Raw genomic sequence first — 17,831 nt, 5'->3', positions numbered from 1 at the left:
AGACGTATGGGGTTGTCAAGAAAACCATCAAATTGAACACAATAGCTGTGTGTTTTATTGTACATAAATTACATCACAACAAAAACATGTGGTTTTAAATTTAACTGTCCAAGAGTGATTGCCAAAGTAATGTTCTTGAATTCAGGGGGGAAAAATACACTTTAGACAGCAGAAGTCATTTGATATTTAAATTTTCCATTACAGGAGAAATAAGCAGCCACAGATGTGTGTTTACAGAATTATGATTTGCAAGCTGGAGGAAGGGTGACCAGGCATCTCGGTTTACTGCAGACAGACCTCCGGGGACGCCTGAGAGCACAGCACATTGTTAACAGCTTCACCGGAGCCCCTGACCTAGACAGCCTGCTGGGTCACTTATCTAAAGAGGACGGCTGATGTCATGAAGTACGGGAGCCTCCACTTTCTCACTCAACCCACACTGACCAAACTGAACAAAGCGCAAGCTTCTATTCTTGCTAACACTTTACAGTCCACAATCAAAATCTAACTAGATGGATTTTCTCTAACGTTCACCTCTGACGACAAAATTAAGCATCATAGAACTCAATTATAAGGAAAGTAGAAATTAAGCTTAAAGGGGAAAATGCTTTTAAAAAAAAAAACTAACTATGCAAAATAATGTAAAGATAGTCACAAATACAAAATATAAGAAATCTTTACCTGCTGCCCTGTAAAGTATTTTAGGTTCAAAGAATATACATGGATTTTTATCTTCTATGCATGACAACAGAAGTCCCTTGGCCTGGAAAGGGCTTCTGGGTATAACCACCTGTGGGGGGAAAAAAACTATTTTATTGAAATACATCTCCAGTAAGCCCGCTTCTAAGAGTTGATACTTAACCAATTACCTGTAACCAATTCAACTAGACACCCAGTATTTGTGTTTATTATAAAATGTATGCAATGTTCCTCCGAAATCTTTGTCCACAAGTACTTCTCTGACACTTTTCATGTTCTGATAACTAAGATGCTGATCCTCCTTTAAGGGAGAGAACCTGCAAAGCACATAAAAAGAAAGCAAAGAGAAGTGTCCACCTCTCAGCACAGCTCCCACTAACACACTGCTACCACTCACCAACATAAAGTGCCGCAATCCCCTTCCTTCTGACGGGGGCAAATGCAACCTGCACTTCATGCATGAAAAAAGCAATCCCCTGAATTCTGGGGCCCAGTTGTTATAGCATCCAATTACATGGAGAAGAGGAAAACATGGCTGCTTCACATCTAAGGTGCACAGGCAAGGGCTCCAAGCTCTTCAGGGGGGAGCTGGTGACAAGGATTACTGACAGCAGGAAGTGCAGAGATAACTTGGCAGAGCACTCTGAGTGGGTCATTTCACCTGCCCTTCGCAGTGACCTCAAAAGTAGCTCCTACTCTTTTTCCCTCTTAGAAATAGAGACGGTGGCACACAGAGGAATAAGGATAAGTGCCCAAGGGCACAGACCCTGCTACGTCAGAGATGCTTATCCTGTTCTACTGCAAACTGGAGACCACACTCTGAATCATGGTTCCTCAAATCACAAACATGTACCTGAGTCTTCGTGATTGTCAAATAACTGTTCAAGAAGAAACTTTATTTTGGAAGGATCATTAGAAGAAGCCTGAGCCTACTACAAAGATCAAATAAAACCCCTGGAAGCAAACCACCTCTGAGTTCCAAACTCACTATTTTGGTTTTTGTTTTGTTTTGTGGAGCTAGGAATCAAATCCTTACCTTACCCGTACTAGGCAAGGGCTCTACACTAAGCCACGCCTCCCAGTCCTTGACCTGGTTGAGAGAAAGCTATAGTAGGTAGACCAGGCTGGCCTCACACTCTTAATCTTACTGCTTTGAAGGAATTATGTGATTTTTATTGAAAGAATATTGCTTAAAATAAAACAGCATGAATTTCTCTATTAACCATATCATACAATGCCTTTATGCCTCTATTCTTTATTTTCTCTTAGCTTTTTTCTCTGTTTTTACGGGGGGCAGGGTGGGAGTTCAAGATAGGGTTTCTCTGTGTAGCCCTGGCTATCCTGGAACTTAGAATTCGCTCTGTAGGTCAGGCCTCGAGGCGTTGGCCTCGAACTCAGGGACCTCTGCCTCCCAAGTGCTGGGATTAAAGGTGTGTGCCACCGCCATCATGCCATAAAATGTATTTATTTTTATTTTATGTGCATGGGTATTTCACCTGTATACATGTCTATGCACCACAAGTGTGCAGTACCTGTGCAGGCCAGAAGAAGGTATCAGATCGCCCTGGAATTTGAGTTACACAGATGGTTATAAGCAACAACATGGGTACTGGGGATCGAACCCAGATCCTTTGCAAGAACTACCACTGCTCTTAACCACTGAGCCATCTCTCCAGCCCTTGCTATCTTCATGTCGTTATTTTTATTAGCCTTTTGGTGTTACATACTATATTTTGTATTTCAAATATAAAAATAAATAGAAAACAGTATAAGATTAAAAGTTCTGTTATTTAAAACCCTAGTATGGTATAAACATTAAATATGATTAACATCAAATTCAAACTCAAAAATAAGTGTGGCCTCAAAGTGGCTGTAGTCCCAAACTACCACTTCTGGCTTGTATCAGAAGAGCATACAGTCTCCATTCAACTAAGACAATCCTTATTATTATAACTCGATTGGAAAAAAAAAAAAAAAAAAAAAAAAACGAAAAAAATATAAATATTTCTACAACTGATTTGTGTTGTCAAAAACAAACATGCTTCGCTGGCTAAAACATCTATTAGTTTCTATGGTTCCCTGGGAAAGCTGTTTGACGAATATCAAGAGACAAAACACTGAACATATTTGTGACATCAAAAAGACGTAAAAGCTATTCCAGGAGCCAGTTACAAATGGGAGACTCTTCCAAGTGGACTGAGCAGATCTACTTTGGTCTAGACCTAAAAAGGTTCACCTCTAGAGAACAGCCTTCTCTCTCTCTCTCTGTTTAAACACTGAAAACTGAGCTAAATGCAAACGTGACTTTGAGGTAAATATTAACTAAATGGGAGGCTTTATTAAAAGGACCCCAAAAATCAGCTAAACAGGAAAAGCCCATTGGAAAGAAGAGACTAGAACTTTGGGAGAATGTCAAACCCTTTAAAATCTATAAAGTTAATTAATGCCAGCAGCATGCCAGTGCTGCTTCAGGAGGAACATTCCAGAAAACGTAACCTCCTTTTCTCTATTAAGTTAAGCGCCTCAGTTCCAACATCCTTCCTGTCTCCCCTTCAGGGAAGGGTGCTGGTTAATACTAACTGAAAGGACTCAGCAGCTTGAGGGAGGCTAGCATGGCTCAGGCAGGCCTTGCTCTCCTCCCCCATTCCCTCTGCCCTGCTAAAAACCCTTAGACTGCATTCCTGAAGCTAGCCCTTGAGGTCTATTCCCTTATTTGGCCACTTCCTCCTCCTTGAGGCTGACTACCAAGGTCTAACTATCAAAGTATTGAAGTCCAGCAACCAAAAGCCCCCTTAGGCTCACCTAATTAACATGCCCAGGGAAAATTAAACACCTCATCCTAACACAGGTTTTCCCCTTTCACCTTTATAAACTGTCATTTTCCTACGGGCCAGGTCTGTCTCCTCTGTATCCAGAGGCAGTCCTCTGTCCTCCTCCCTCTCCCTTGCTCTCTGTGTCCTGCCTTTCTCTCTTATTCCCTGCCGTCTATCCCTCTGGGGAAAATAAATCTCCTTCTGTGCTCAGAACTTGGTCTTGAGGATCCTGGTGCACTTTTCCTAACAAAAACAAAATGATCCAATAAAGGAAGAAAATAAGGATACCTTGATTCCTGGGCAATGGGCAAAAAAAGCTTCAGGACTCTGGGAATGGTAGAGAGCCCCGTGACCCACACAGCCCCATGGGGCCCGGATGGTGAGGCTCCCACAGTTGAAAAGATCACCAGAGCGATAGCGATACTTGGCAGCTTCGTTGACAATCTGCAGAGGAAAGGAACATGCCACATTGACTCCTTCCTGCCCAATGCATGTCCCAAAAGCATGCCATTGGATATTCAATGCATCCTCATTGCAAAAAAGGGAATGGTAAAGCCCAAACACAAGACAACAGGTGCCACAGGCAAGATGCGGGTAAGCAGGAGGAGCCGGTGTCTAAACACTGGACACTGACCTAAGAGATGCCCCCCAACAGCAAAGCATAAGGCAACCTACCTGGTCAAAGGCAGGGAAAATGTAGTCAGCAAACTGGATTTCCGCAATGGCCGTGGCACCAGTCACCGCAATTCCAATCCCAAATCCAACAATTCCTTGTTCACACAATGGGGTGTTAAACACTCTATCTTTTCCTTTAAAAAAAAAAATGATAGAAGAAACAAAAATGGAAAATAAACTTAATGCAGCAAATTAACACAGAGCAATATACAATACATCCGAAAACTGGGTAGGATGAACAAATACGGGACAGATAGAGAAAACAGTAAACAGCATGATGACTGATTTCAGGACACATCTATATTAAACATAAGAACCCTAAATGTAGCAATTAAAGAAACATTGCCATACTGAGATTTTTTTTTTTGAAAAGCAAAATGCAGCTATTTGAAGGGAAAATTTTAACAAAAAAAAAAAAAAAAACTATACTGAGAAAACCCTAACCAAAAAGAAGGTGACATCACATTATCAATAATAGACAATATCAAGGAGAAGGGCACTGCCAGAAAGAGTGAGGCAAAATCCATACAGGTAAACACTTGAGTTCACAAAGACTAAAGAGTACAGGAAACAATGAGCACCAGGCAGTTTGGACTAAGCAGCACAACTCAATGGGGACCCGGGAAGTACATAATTCAGTATGATATTTTTGAGATACTATCTCTAGGTAATGATATAAATAAATAAATAAATACCCTGTAAAAAGGAAGGTGTTTTAAAAATATAGATACAACCCAATAAGCAATGTGACTTAACTGACATAGCCAGGATGTCACCTACAGCAGTTGCACCAAGAACTCGAATACTGACAGGAATGGACCAACCATATGCTGGGCTATCAAACTATCTCAATGACGTTTTAAAGGTGAAAAGCAAATTCAGCATGTCTAGAAACAAAAGACTTGAATGTGGGAAAGACACTTGTTGGGAAGAGTGGAGGTAGTGAGTAGGAGGGAGCCAAGAGAAAGGTGGGGATATAGAGGGGTGACTGTTGAGGCAGTAAACTGTCTCAGTTGTTTTTTCATTTTGGAAGCTGCTAACTTGCACTTCCAGTTCACTCAGGTATTTACGTTTTATTCCTTCTCAAGTCTCTGATGGGGTTGAAGACGAGATAGTTTAGTCTTACAATTAAGCTCAGTAGGGTAGGGGTTAAGATGTTTTTAGATCAAGATAGATGTTTTAAATTAATAGAGATGAGATATGATAGATATTGATCTTCATTCAGAAATTTAGATCCAACAAGATAGGAAAGATGCTTACTTCAAGTTTGCCAAATACAAATAGCCAAACCACTAGGAATGTAACATTTATATAATTCCTGATTGTCTCGTGGTTCTTCCTGCTGTATGTAGTTTATTTTACTCATGTGTAACAATATAAACATATACATTTTAAAAGAAACATAATTTTAAAAGAATGCACTTTGCACATATATGAAAATGTCAAATAAAAAATTCAGTAAGAATTTTTTATAAGAACCATACTGAGTATATATGTTCTCTGGCCATGGTGAGATTATACTAGAAATCAGTTACAAAAGAAAGAAAAAAGCGGAGGAGGAGGAGAAGGAAGAGGAGGGGAGGGAGGAAAGAAGGAAGGAAAGAAAGAAGGAAAAGGAAAGAAAGAAAGAAAAAAAGAAAGAAAGCTATCTGTGGGACTGTGGATCTCAGTGGTAGCTCTTGCCTAAAATATAGGAGGCCTTAGGCTCAAGTACCAATATTAAAGAAAAAATAAAATATTGAGAGGCAGGAACAAAATAACTAGCTAATTCCGTTGTTGCCATTTATTGTGAAATATCCCCTATAGGCTCATGTGCCTGAACATCATCACCTACCCAATCCCCCAGGACTAGTAGCCCTGCTTGGGAGGGATGTGAGGCCTTTCTGAAAGAAATAAGTTACTGGCAACAAGCGTTGAGGCTGTATCACCCATCCCCACTTCCTGTTCACTCTCTACTTAAGATGCGATGTGACCAGCCACCTCCTCCTCTCCCTGCTCCACAGCTCCTGACACCATGACTTCTTCTCTGCCTACTGTCATGTCTTCCTGACTATGACACACAGTACCACTGAGCTGTGAGACAAAATAAAGCCTTTCTCCCTTAAGCTGCTTTTATCCGTTTATTTTATCGCAGAAAAAAAAAAAAGGAAGGAAGGAAGAAAAGGGGAAAGGGGAGAAGGGGTGACGCAGAGAAGTTTGCATTAGATAGCTTACCAACTGGATCACTAAAATATAGAGCTCAAAAAAGAAAAAAAATGGAAATTAGAAAAAGTGCATTGAATAACTAAATTTTGCATCTCACCTTACTGAACTACTAAAGATAACTGTGGAGTTGAGTCTTTCAAATTAACTTTCCTCTTTTTATTAAGATTCCTGGCAAGAAGTGATGATAAGTAAAGGCGTGGTTAGGTAAAAGCGGGCACAAATTGAATGCCTGAATCTTGAAAGAAGGGACAGAGTAAATGATCACAGTTATAAAGCTCACGCAAAGGGACTCTCCACTCTGTGTCAGAGACCATTAGCGTCGAAGCACACAAACTATAGTAATGGCTGTCGAGGAACAGAACCTGGGGTGGAGGTGGCCAGTAACTGAAAACCAACAAAGTATATCCCATTTATGCTCAAACTGCTCAGACACGCACTGACACCTGTACCTGCGCAATGCCCTAAAGAGAACTCAATAGGAAAAAAAAAAACTCTGGGAGTTAAAAGAGCTGGGCAGACATTTCTCCTAAAGAGAACTCAAGAGTATGGAATCCACTAGTCTCTTTAAGTTAGCGGAGCTCCGTGGTGTTTAAGGAATACATCATTTAACATAGATGATGGATGGATCCCCAAAGGACCTAAGAGGGAAATCCAAAACATCTTAGAACTGAATGAAAGGAAAAACACAGCATATCAAACCCTATGGGATACAATTAAATCACAATTTCAATCTTGAAGGGGGAAGTTTTTAGCTACAAGTGTCTACTTAGGAAAAAAATCAGAGAAATCTTAAATAGCTAAATTATACATGAGGGTGTTGGACAAGCAAAACAAGCCACACAAAAAATCAGTAGGTGGGAAGAGAGAAATTAATAAAATGAGAACAAGAGAAAGAAAGAGGAATCAAAGAAACTGAGTTGGTTCTTCGAAAAAGATAAATAAGGTTTTCGTATCCTTAGATAAACTAGCTAAAAGAAAAAGGTAGAAATTATGACAGATACCAAAGAAATTCAGAAAAATCATATGACAAACCTTAACAGGGTCCAGGGACCTTTAATGCCAGCAGGCAGGAAGCAGAAGCAGGTGGGTCTTTGTGAGCTCAAAACCAATGTGTTCTATACAGCAAGTTCCAGGCCAGCTAGAGCTATAAATTAATACCCTGTCTAAAAACAAAAACAAGCAAAAAAAGAAACATATCTTCTTAAATTATAAAATCTAAAAGAAAAGAATAAATTTCCAAAGGCATACATACGACCTACCATAATAATCCAAGATGACATCAACTGAATATATCTATATCAAGCCATGAGATTAAAACAGTAATAAGCCTCTAAAATAAGACTGGGGAGATATTTCAGTCACTACAAACATGAGAACCTGAGTCCAACCCCCAACACCCACAGGAAAAAAAAAAAAAAACCACTCATGGACCTCCATCCCTTTGGGACTTGGCCTCTTGCTGTGGACCCAGGGTCCTCTATTTCTTCCCTGCCCGCCCCCTTTCAGCCATTGCTTCTATCCTGCCTCCACTTCTCTGTGAAGCCCTCTCATTCACAGAATGGCTCTCTACCAGGAACCCCGAGCTGCCACACTAAGATGAGACTCAGGTATGGTACATGTGCCATCCTTCCGCACGACTTAGCATACCGCCATCCCCCTAGACTTGTCCTCCTGCTGCTGAATTAAAGTTACCCTAGCTTTTGACTGCCATCCTTTTCAGTCATTCCTTCCAGGCTATCTCCAGTCCTTTGTGAGTCCTCACCAATCTACAGAAGGAAGTTTCTACAAAGGACCCACAGCTATGCACTTGGATAACACTTCAAACCACTCCCTACCAGGGAATCCACAGCCACTACACTCCACACCCCATGAGGATACAGTCATTCCTTCTAGATCAACTCCATTCTTCTAAGACTCCATACCAACTCACTAAACTGCTCTCTACCAAGGACCCACAGCTTCCACATCTGTCTAGGACCCAGATTGGGGCAATAGAAACCAAGGAGCTGAACACACAGACACACACACACGCGCACACACACACACACACACACACACACACACACGCAACACCAGATGTCTGTACAAGAAAACTCCGCAACCATCATAACTCCAGATGTCCCATCTCAGCTCAAACACACAGCATAAATGATCAAGAAAAGATGCCTCCCCCAGAAGCCAGAAATTGCAATAGACCCTGAGAAAAGCAACTTAGCTGAAGCACAAGACAAGAACTTCAAAAGAGTAATTATGGATATATTCAATGACTTGAAGAGGACATGAGTAAATGCTTCAGTGAAGAGCATGAAAGCACAAACCGTTGAATGAAATAATGAAAAAACTCAAGCCATGAAAGTAGAATTTAACAAAGACAGACAATTGTTAAAGAAAAAGCCAAACTGAGATAAAACTCAAAATGAAAAAAAAAAAAAAAAAAAAAAACCACCTCAGGAGACTGAATTAAAAGTTCAAAAGCAGCCTCAGCAACAGATTGAATAAAGTAGAAGAGAGAATTTTAGGTCCTGAAGATAACATAGAGGAGACAGTGGTTCAGTCAAAGAAAATATTGACTCTTAAAAAAAAAAAAATGATAAAACCACTAGAGATAGTTTTTGACCCAGGAGAGGCGGCATTATCACCAGCAGGATTGAGGACTAAAATGAGCACATATGGAAGGCCGAGAGAGTGGATATGGGATAATTTTACATTATGAAAAAGAGCTGTTGATGGAATCAACAAAAGCTTAATAAGAAATGAGTAGAAAAATGAAATTCAGGACATACAGCCAAAGGTAAACTACATTACATCATTACATTTGTTAATATCCACATGAGGAAGGATAATGATCAGCTTCCAACATGCACCTACAATGACTTTAATAAAGATGCAAAGAAAAAAAAAAAAAAAAAAAGCCAGACACAAACCATCCAGGAAATCGAAAAGACCAAACCTGCAAACAATAGATATAGAGCAGTGATTCTCAACTTTTGTAAGCTGTGACTATTTAATATAGTTCATCATGCTGTGGCGACCATAAAATTGTTTTTGTTACTACTTCATAACTGTACATTTTCTACTGTTATGAATTCTAATGTAAATATCTGGGGTTTCTGATGGTGTTAGGTGACTCCTATGAAAGAATTATTCAACCTCCAAAGGAGTCATGACCCACAGGTTGATTGTTGCTGATACAGAGGAAAGAAAAGAAACCCAGGTCAAAGACATAGAAAAGATTGTTAACAAAAATCACAGAAGAACATTTCCCCAATCTAAAGAAATACCTATCAAGATACAAGAGGCATATACAACTCCAAATAGATGGTTATGAGCCACTGTGTGATTGCTGGGAATTGAACTCAGGACCTTTGGAAGAACAACCAGTACTCTCATCCTCTGAGCCATCTCTCCAGCTCCCACAACCCCAAATAAATAGGACCATAAAAGAAACTCCCCAGAACATATAATAATTGAAACACTAAATGTATGGGGGTGGGGAGGTAATATTATAAACTACAAGAGAAAAAAGACAAAGTTACATCTAAAGGCTAATACTGACTTTTTATTGGAGACTTCAGATATTCTACAAGCATGAAAAAAAACACAGATGCCAACCTGGACTTACTATACCCAGCAAAACTATCAATCACAATTGATAGCGTAATAAACACAGTTCACAACAAAAACGAATTTAAGCAATGTCTGTCCTCCAATCCAGCTCTACAGAAAGCACTAAAAGGAAAAACCTTGGAACACATCCAAGAGGACACAAAGAATATATAATCCAGAACACTTAATCAAAAGAAAGGGGGAAATACACAACAACAAACCAAGTGAATTAATAAACACTGCTCAATAACTCTCTATAATAATGGTCTCAATTCCCCAATAAAAAGAAAATGACTAAAATACTGGATTAGAAAACAGAATCCATTTTTCTGCTGCATCCAAGAAACATACCTCACTATAAGAACAGGCATCATCTTAGGGCAAACAGAAAATGGTGAGTATATCAGTATATCGCTCAACCCTCATCAGAAAAGCTTTGTCTTGCAGTACGTAGCAATTAACATAGAGACAATGTGCAGTGGTGAATCAAAGGCTTTAGAGCACTTAAACATAAATGGGATCTTTATCAACCCCCACCCCCGCCACAGTGTTCAAGGATCTATTCTGAAGAAGAGGAAAGATTATAAAAGCCAGAGGTGACAGATTACTCCTCAGAAACACCGTCTTCCAGATGCAACAGGATGGATCACATATTAACTCGGAAAAACTGTGACAGCATGCACAAAATCTGTACAAGTTCAAACCAGACAAAAATCTCAGCACGGAGAATGGATAGCACACCCAAAGTACCCCTTAACCAAGAAGTTATTTCTGAGTGATACCTGCAGAGAAAGGCAAATCAGTTTCCTCCAATAGACTGTCACTGGATACATTAACCATACTCCAAAGCAGGCCTCATGCCCAAGAGTAGCTTGACAACATACAATGGACTCATGATTTTATGTGCTTTTTGTTTTCCCGCCCTCACGCTCATCTTGTTGGTTTATTTGTTTGTTTTGGTTTTCTTTTTTTTTTTTTTTTTCTTTCTTTTTAAGAGAAAGAAAACATGAAGTTGGGTGGGTAGGGAAACAATGAGAATCTGAGGGGAGGAAAAAGAATATGATCAAAATAAATTGTGTCAAAAAAATTTAAAGGCACGCAACCCCAGCCATCAGGAGGAAGAGACAGGAAGATCTAGGACACAGTTGATTAGCTAGCTGACCTTATTTGGGAAGCTACAGGCCAATGAGTGATCTGGTCTCAAAAAACAAGGTGAACAGTGCCCAAGAACTAACACCCAAGGTTGTCTTCTAGCCTCCACATACACACACACACAAACACAAGTGTGCATACATACAATTTTCCCAATTACAAATGGGCCAGGGCCCAGTGGAGTCACTGCACACAATTCTACCACATCTTTTTTTTTTTTTTTTTTTTTTTTTTTTTTTTTGCATTTTTGAGACAGGGTTTCTCCGTGTAGCCTTGGCTGTCCTGGACTCACTTTGTAGACCAGGCTGGCCTCAAACTCAGAAAGATTAGCCTGCCTCTGCCTCCAGAGTGCTTGGATTAAAGGCATGTGCCACCACACCTGGCAACTTACCACATCTTTAAAGAAAAATTAACGGCAACCCTTCTCAAATGACTACATAGAATAGAAAAGAAAGAAATGCTAGAAAACTCCTTATAAAACCAGTATTAGCCCTTGCCAGTATCAGATAAAATCACAAGGAAAGAAGGAAAAAAATGATAAAATTATAATCCAATCTCCCTATTGAATAACCTTAGATGCAAAAAAAAAAATCTTAATATAGTATTTGTAAACCAAACAAACAGACAATGATAAATTCTGGCAAGGATGTGGACAAAACGGAAGGGCCAGAAATGGGAGTGCTGGGGGTGGGAGGAGCTTGATAAGCTGCTCATTCAGGCTTTGCCTTCAAACCACAGCGTACACTTCATTAACAGGCTACTCAAATCTCAGTTGAAATTTCACTTCTCAGCTCCTAATCAGCATTTTATGACGAAAATCTAATTTCAGAAATCTGATCAGGAACCCAAACACTCTGGGACAGACCTGGTTGGTATTCATACCGCATGTCTGTAAGCCAGGATGTCAGTTCATCTTGGTCTGCAGAATCCACTTTCAGCTCAATCATTCCCTTTGAATATGAGCCACAAATAGGGCAGGTGCTGGGAAACGCCAACTAGACACATCCTGTACTTTGTCTTTCTTAAAAAGCAGCTGCAGAAGTTCATGAGTGTGATTCACACTCACCATAATGTGCGGCTGCTTTCTGAACATGTGACCTCTATATCTTGTCAAGGCCCTACCCAGACGAAAGTACCTGGACAATTTTTGAAAAAAGATCTTTTTTTTTTTTTTTTTTTTTTTTTTTTTTGATCCTATTGCTTGAGCGGTGGCAAAGGACCACAAATCCCAGCTGCCTGCAGGGGAAGCTATACCCGGCAAGTCTGAGCCACACATGAACCAAACAGGCAGCACTCACTCATTTGCTCCTTGCAGCTTCAAGTTCACAGAATGCAGGTGGGTGTTTTGTTTTGTTTTGTTTTGTTTTTTCTGCCACTAGATATGGCAGGAAAGGTGACTTTCTCAGAATCCTTACTTTAAATGAAAGTTTAACAAATGACACTTTTACATACATGCTCCGAGAGAAAGTGCTTCCACATGAAATCAAGGTTAAAAATCTCTTTCTTTCTCCTGCCTAATACCGACTGGCAGTAGATAAGAGTGCTAATAAGATACACAGTACTGATGACTTCCTCTCTCTTACAGTGCAAACTTAACCCAATGTAAAGTTCATGTGTGTAATTTCCTGATAGCTGAAGTAGTGCACACAGCAAGAGCTCTGTGAGGCAAGGCAGCCCAGGACAGCTAGCTCCACGAATTGCTAAATTACCTAAGGCTTTAGACTTATCTGTAACAGAAGAATCATGGCACAAAATAAACGAAACTTAGTCACACATTTATTTCACTAGTTTTCACAAAGCACTGGACACTACGCTGACACGCTTCTGTGTGTTAAGATTGTCCTGGCTTGCTGTATATTGCTTTAATCATGATGATTAAAAACACCATGAGCATCTTGGAGATGCTCAGTGAACCCTAACTAGGCTTCATTGTCTGGCTTCAGTGGGAAAGGATGTGCCTAATTTTGCAAAGACTTAATGTGTTAGAGTGGGTTGGTACCCATGGGGGACCTTCCCCTTCTCTGAGAAGGAGAGGGAAGGATGAGGGGGGAGTGTGTGAGGGGGCATTGGGGGGAGAGAAGGGAGGGGCTTCAATAAGAATGCAAGTGAATAAACAAACAAATAAATGGAGGGAAAATAAGAAGTAGAAAGTAAGAAATGCATACTAGTCTCAGCTCACTCTCAACTTACAGAGGCCAGGTTTCTGAGAACATGGAGTGTCCCATCTCCCACACTAATTAATGCAATCAAGATAATCCCCCACAGACATGCCCAAAGACCCATCTCCAAGGTGAGTCCAGACCCTGTCAAGGTTACAACACAGCCCGTCAAGCACTCCCTTGTCCATGCTAACTCTTCCAGAGGATGAGTCAGAAGGCAGGTGAGTGGGCGAAACAGGAAATCAAAGAGCAAAGCCAGGCCACCCTGGGTCTCATGTCATCGTTATCTTCCTGGCCAGTGTTCTCTGAATAGCAAAGGAAGGCACTGTAAGACTGACTGCAGGATGTTGAGATACTGCAGGAAAAGACAGAGACGCTTCACAACAGAGAAGGGGGCAAGGATGGGCAAGACTGGATGGATTCTAAACATTGAGCCAAATGATTCACTGATGAAAAGAACACTCAACGTGAGTCAAAGAATACTCAAAGCCTTTGGGCCTGAGTGACCTTAAAGGTACCATAGCCAAAAAGTGAGGTTGAAAAAGAAATGCGATGCTACATAAAAGGTCTTAGGGATAAGATTCCAAAGTTTTGTTTTAAGAATGGGTGCCATGCCTCAGACGTTTTGGTAGAGTATCATGGCACTGTTGAATATTTGGCATAAGTACCCTTACGTAGTAATGGCCTGGGATGGGATATAATTAAGTACTGAATTTAGGAAGACAAAGGGAGAAAAGAAATGAGCAGAAGTGGTCATTGGTAGTGTCTTAGTTAAGTTTCCTACTGCTGGGATGAAACAGCATGACCAAAGCAACACTATGATCGAAACCTCAAGGAAGAAAGGGCTAACTTCATTTTACAGATCCCAGGTAACAGAGCATCATTGTGGGAGGTCAGGACAGGAACCTGGAGACAGGAACTGATGGAGAGGCCATAGAAGAAAGCTACTTACAGACCTACTCTTTGTGGCTTGCTCAGCTTGATTTCTTTCTTTTCGTTTATTTTTTATTTTTTACATATACACTAATATTATTACACATATATAAAATAAACCACATACAGCAAGAAGAACTACAAAACAATTGGGAATTACACAAATGTTACATTCATAGTGTTTTGGCTATTTGTATTTGGCAATCTTGAAGAAAACATCTTTCCTATATTGGTGTGTTCTAAATGTAAATCACTATCTATCATATCTCATCATTTTCAACTTCAAATATCTATCTAGACCTAAAAACATCTTAACTAATCCCTGAACAACTAAGTTCAATTGTAAGACTAACTATCTGGTCTTCAACCCCATCAGAGACTTTAGAAGGAATAAAATTAACTGCCTTAGTAAACAGGAAGTGCAGATTAGCAGCTTCCAAAGTGAAAAAAAAATGACAGAGACAGTTTACTGTTGGAATAGTCAGCCTGCTTTCTTATAGCACCCAGCCTGGTCTACATAGGGAGTTCCAGGCCAGGCAGAGCTACATCATGAGACCCTGTCAAAAAATTTTTAAGATGAAAGAAATAACAAATTTACAGGCCAATAGAAATGATCAGTGGAGAAAGAGAAACTGATGCAAGAAAAATTAATGAAAAACATAGAGAGAACAAGGAGGACAATGTCTCAGGTGATGGGGGATGCTGAACGGCACCTGACATCCTTTAAAACCCAGAAGGAAAGGAAGCCAGCAGCTCTGAGTTTCCGCACACGGATAAAATCAGCAAGAAACAGAGAACCTGCCCTTTTATTCAAATGCTATTCTAGACCCTGTTTTCTTCTTTCAGTGATAAGGTTCAAATTTGGGGCCACGTGTGTGCTAAACAAGTGTTCTCACACCTACAAAAACCCATTATTAGCCGAGTGAAGAGGAGGAAGGCAGTGGAGAGGAGGGGGGGAAAAGAATGGGACAGTGTGGGACACGCCTGGAAGTCAGGCAGCACACGTGGGCCTTGGAGGGCACCACCAGCCCTGAGCCCAAACCGAGAGCACCGGACAGACTAGCATGCTTTGTACCAGCAGCATCCAGCTCAGTGACCTCAGGATTTAAACACCAAGGTACATTGAGCAAGAACTGGATTCCAACAAGCAAATACTGCGTAGAATTCGAGACGGAAATAAAAAGAAGAAAGAGCATCAGAGAAGGCAGAAACAAGAGAGGGGAAATTTGTGGCTTGGTAGGTGGTTCAGTGGTTAAGAGCTCTCCCAGAGGACCCAAGTTCAAGTCCCAGCACCCACATAGTGGCTCACAACTGTCTATAGCACTAACTCCAGGTGATGCAAACTCCCTCCTCTGATTCCCACTGGCACAAGACTCACATGTGATGTACATACACGCTTGTGAAACATCCATACACATAAAATACTTACTAAATACTTAACTTTTATTTTATGTGTATGGGTACTTTGTGTGCATATATGTCTTTGTGCCATGTGCATGCCTGGTGCTTTCAAAGGCCAGAAAGGGTTAGGTGTCACGCAAAACTAGAGTTAAAAGGCTTGTAAGCTGCCTTGTGTGTACTGGGAATCAAATGTGTCCTCTGAAAGGGGAATCAGTGCTCTTAACCACTGAGCCATCTTTCCAGCCTGTAACATAAAATTTTTAAAATGAAAAAATAAAAGAATCAAAAAGGTCTCAGCATGGGGGAGGGGTATAAAGTCCTACCACCAGCTGAGGAGCTATTGGCAATCAATCAATGGCTGCAGTGAGTGAGTGGATGAGTCAGTTTTCTTTAACAGTGCGGCTCCTAGTCAGTCAACCATGCTCCAAAGCAGGCTTCATACCCAAGGATATTTGGGTAGCATATATTAGACTCAATGACCACTCCCTGGCCCCCATAAGCTTGTAGTCATTTCATAATGTAAAATGTATTTAGTCCAACTTCAAATGTCCCCCTTAGTCTTTCTCAGTATCAGCACTATAATCCCCAGCAAAATCAAAATGGAAAGCAGATCACATACTTCCAACATATAATGGCACAGGACATACATTACTGTTCCAAACAGAAGGAAAAGAACACAGTGAGGAAATACTGGACCAAAGCAAGACCAAAAACCCAGCTGAGCAAACTCCAAACTCTGTATCACCATGTCTGACGTCAAAGCGCCATTCAAATCTCCAATCCTTCCAGCTTTGGTGACGGCAACAACTTCTTTCTCTTGGCCTGTTTCCACTCCCAGTCAGCAGCTTTCCTCGGCGGGCATCCCACGACTCTGGCATCTCCAACATCTTGGGATCTCAAGGAAAATCCAGGCTTCACCTTCATAGCTACATGCAGCTGCCTTTCTGGGCCTCCATGCAGGGACACCCCTGACACGTGCCTGACCTCAGTGCCTTTCCTTAGCTACAAAGGGCGATTGCACAAACCTTTTCTACTATCCTTGACTCTAAAGCCAGAACCATGTGGCCGAAGCTGCCGAGTTCTGCTGCTTTCTGGGGCTGGAACATGGCCCCCTTGTTCAAACACATCTTCACCAGCTTGGCTTTAGATGGTTGCCTTCACTGCATTAGCTTGGCTGTCCCAGGGAACTTGCTCTGTAGACCAGGCTGGCCTTCAGCTCAGAGATCCACCAGCCTTTGCCTTCCAGGTGCTGGGATTAAAGGTGTGCACCACCATGTCTGGCCCTATGGTTTTAGTTAAACCCTTTTCAGTTTTCTTTAATGCTTTTTCACCATTGGAAGCCTAGCTGGGTGGGGTCTTGCTCTGAGGTCAGCACTCCGTTTATTTCATTTAGCATCAGGCTTTTCTTTATTCCTGTTGCTCCTTTTCTCTTCCAAGGGTACATTTTGCTCAGTTTGCTCCTTTTCATTATGGATCTGCATAAGAATGGCCACTAATAGCTACACAACACAGTCAATGCTGGGATGTTTGGAAATGTCCAGAGCCAACTGCTGTTAATCCCTAACTCTTCAATTTAGCCCCTGGCAGACTTTTCAGACCAGGGCAAAAAGCAGCCATATTCTTCGCCAAAATATTACAACAGTCCCCAGACCACATACTAAAATTCTCCTCTGAAACCTCCTGAGCCAGCTACCCCCCCCCCCCCCATAGCTCAAATCACCCTGGGCACCACTGTCTTCCATGTTTTTTTCCTACTCGGGCACCTCATTAAGTGCCCACTTAAAGCATTCAAGTGCTTTTCTAATCCAAAGTCCGGACATCGACATTCCTCCACACACACACAAAAAAGCATGCCCCAGCTACCACAAGGGTTTCTCCTGCTACGAAGAGATACAATGACCATGGCATCTTATAAAGGAAAACATTTATACTGGGGCTGGCTTACAGTTCAGAGCTCCAGGCCATTGCAACGGCAGGGAGCACGGTGGCAGGCAGGCAGACCTGGTGCTGGAGAAGGGCTGGGTGTTCTAAGGCTGGATCTGTAGGCAGCATGGGGAGGGTGAGATAGTGCACTGCATCAGGTCTGGTTTTTTCCCTAGGGGTATCCAGGTCCAGTTGCTAGACTGTATGGAGTGAAGTTTAGCCAGGGTGTGTGGGTTAGACAGGATCTTGGGTCGCCATGAGTGCA

General features: G+C 41.3%; 1 protein-coding gene across 1 annotated transcript in view; it reads right to left on the bottom strand.

Annotated features, from left to right (window-relative positions):
- The window catches only part of Bckdhb (branched chain keto acid dehydrogenase E1 subunit beta), a 176,794-nt gene that overhangs the window by 120,586 nt on the left and 38,377 nt on the right, over positions 1-17,831 (bottom strand). Inside the window, exons 4-6 of the mRNA XM_051140803.1 lie at positions 4,188-4,321; positions 3,801-3,956; positions 682-790 (exon numbers count right to left, since the gene is read on the bottom strand). Of these exons, the coding sequence (XP_050996760.1) occupies positions 682-790; positions 3,801-3,956; positions 4,188-4,321 (399 nt within the window). The remainder of the gene's footprint in view (positions 1-681; positions 791-3,800; positions 3,957-4,187; positions 4,322-17,831) is intronic.

The sequence above is a fragment of the Acomys russatus genome, chromosome 32 (assembly GCF_903995435.1).
Source record: "Acomys russatus chromosome 32, mAcoRus1.1, whole genome shotgun sequence".
In the NCBI taxonomy this organism is placed as follows: domain Eukaryota; kingdom Metazoa; phylum Chordata; class Mammalia; order Rodentia; family Muridae; genus Acomys; species Acomys russatus.
The sequence above is the reverse complement of the archived record's forward strand: the minus strand, read 5'-3'. Positions and strand labels throughout refer to the sequence as shown.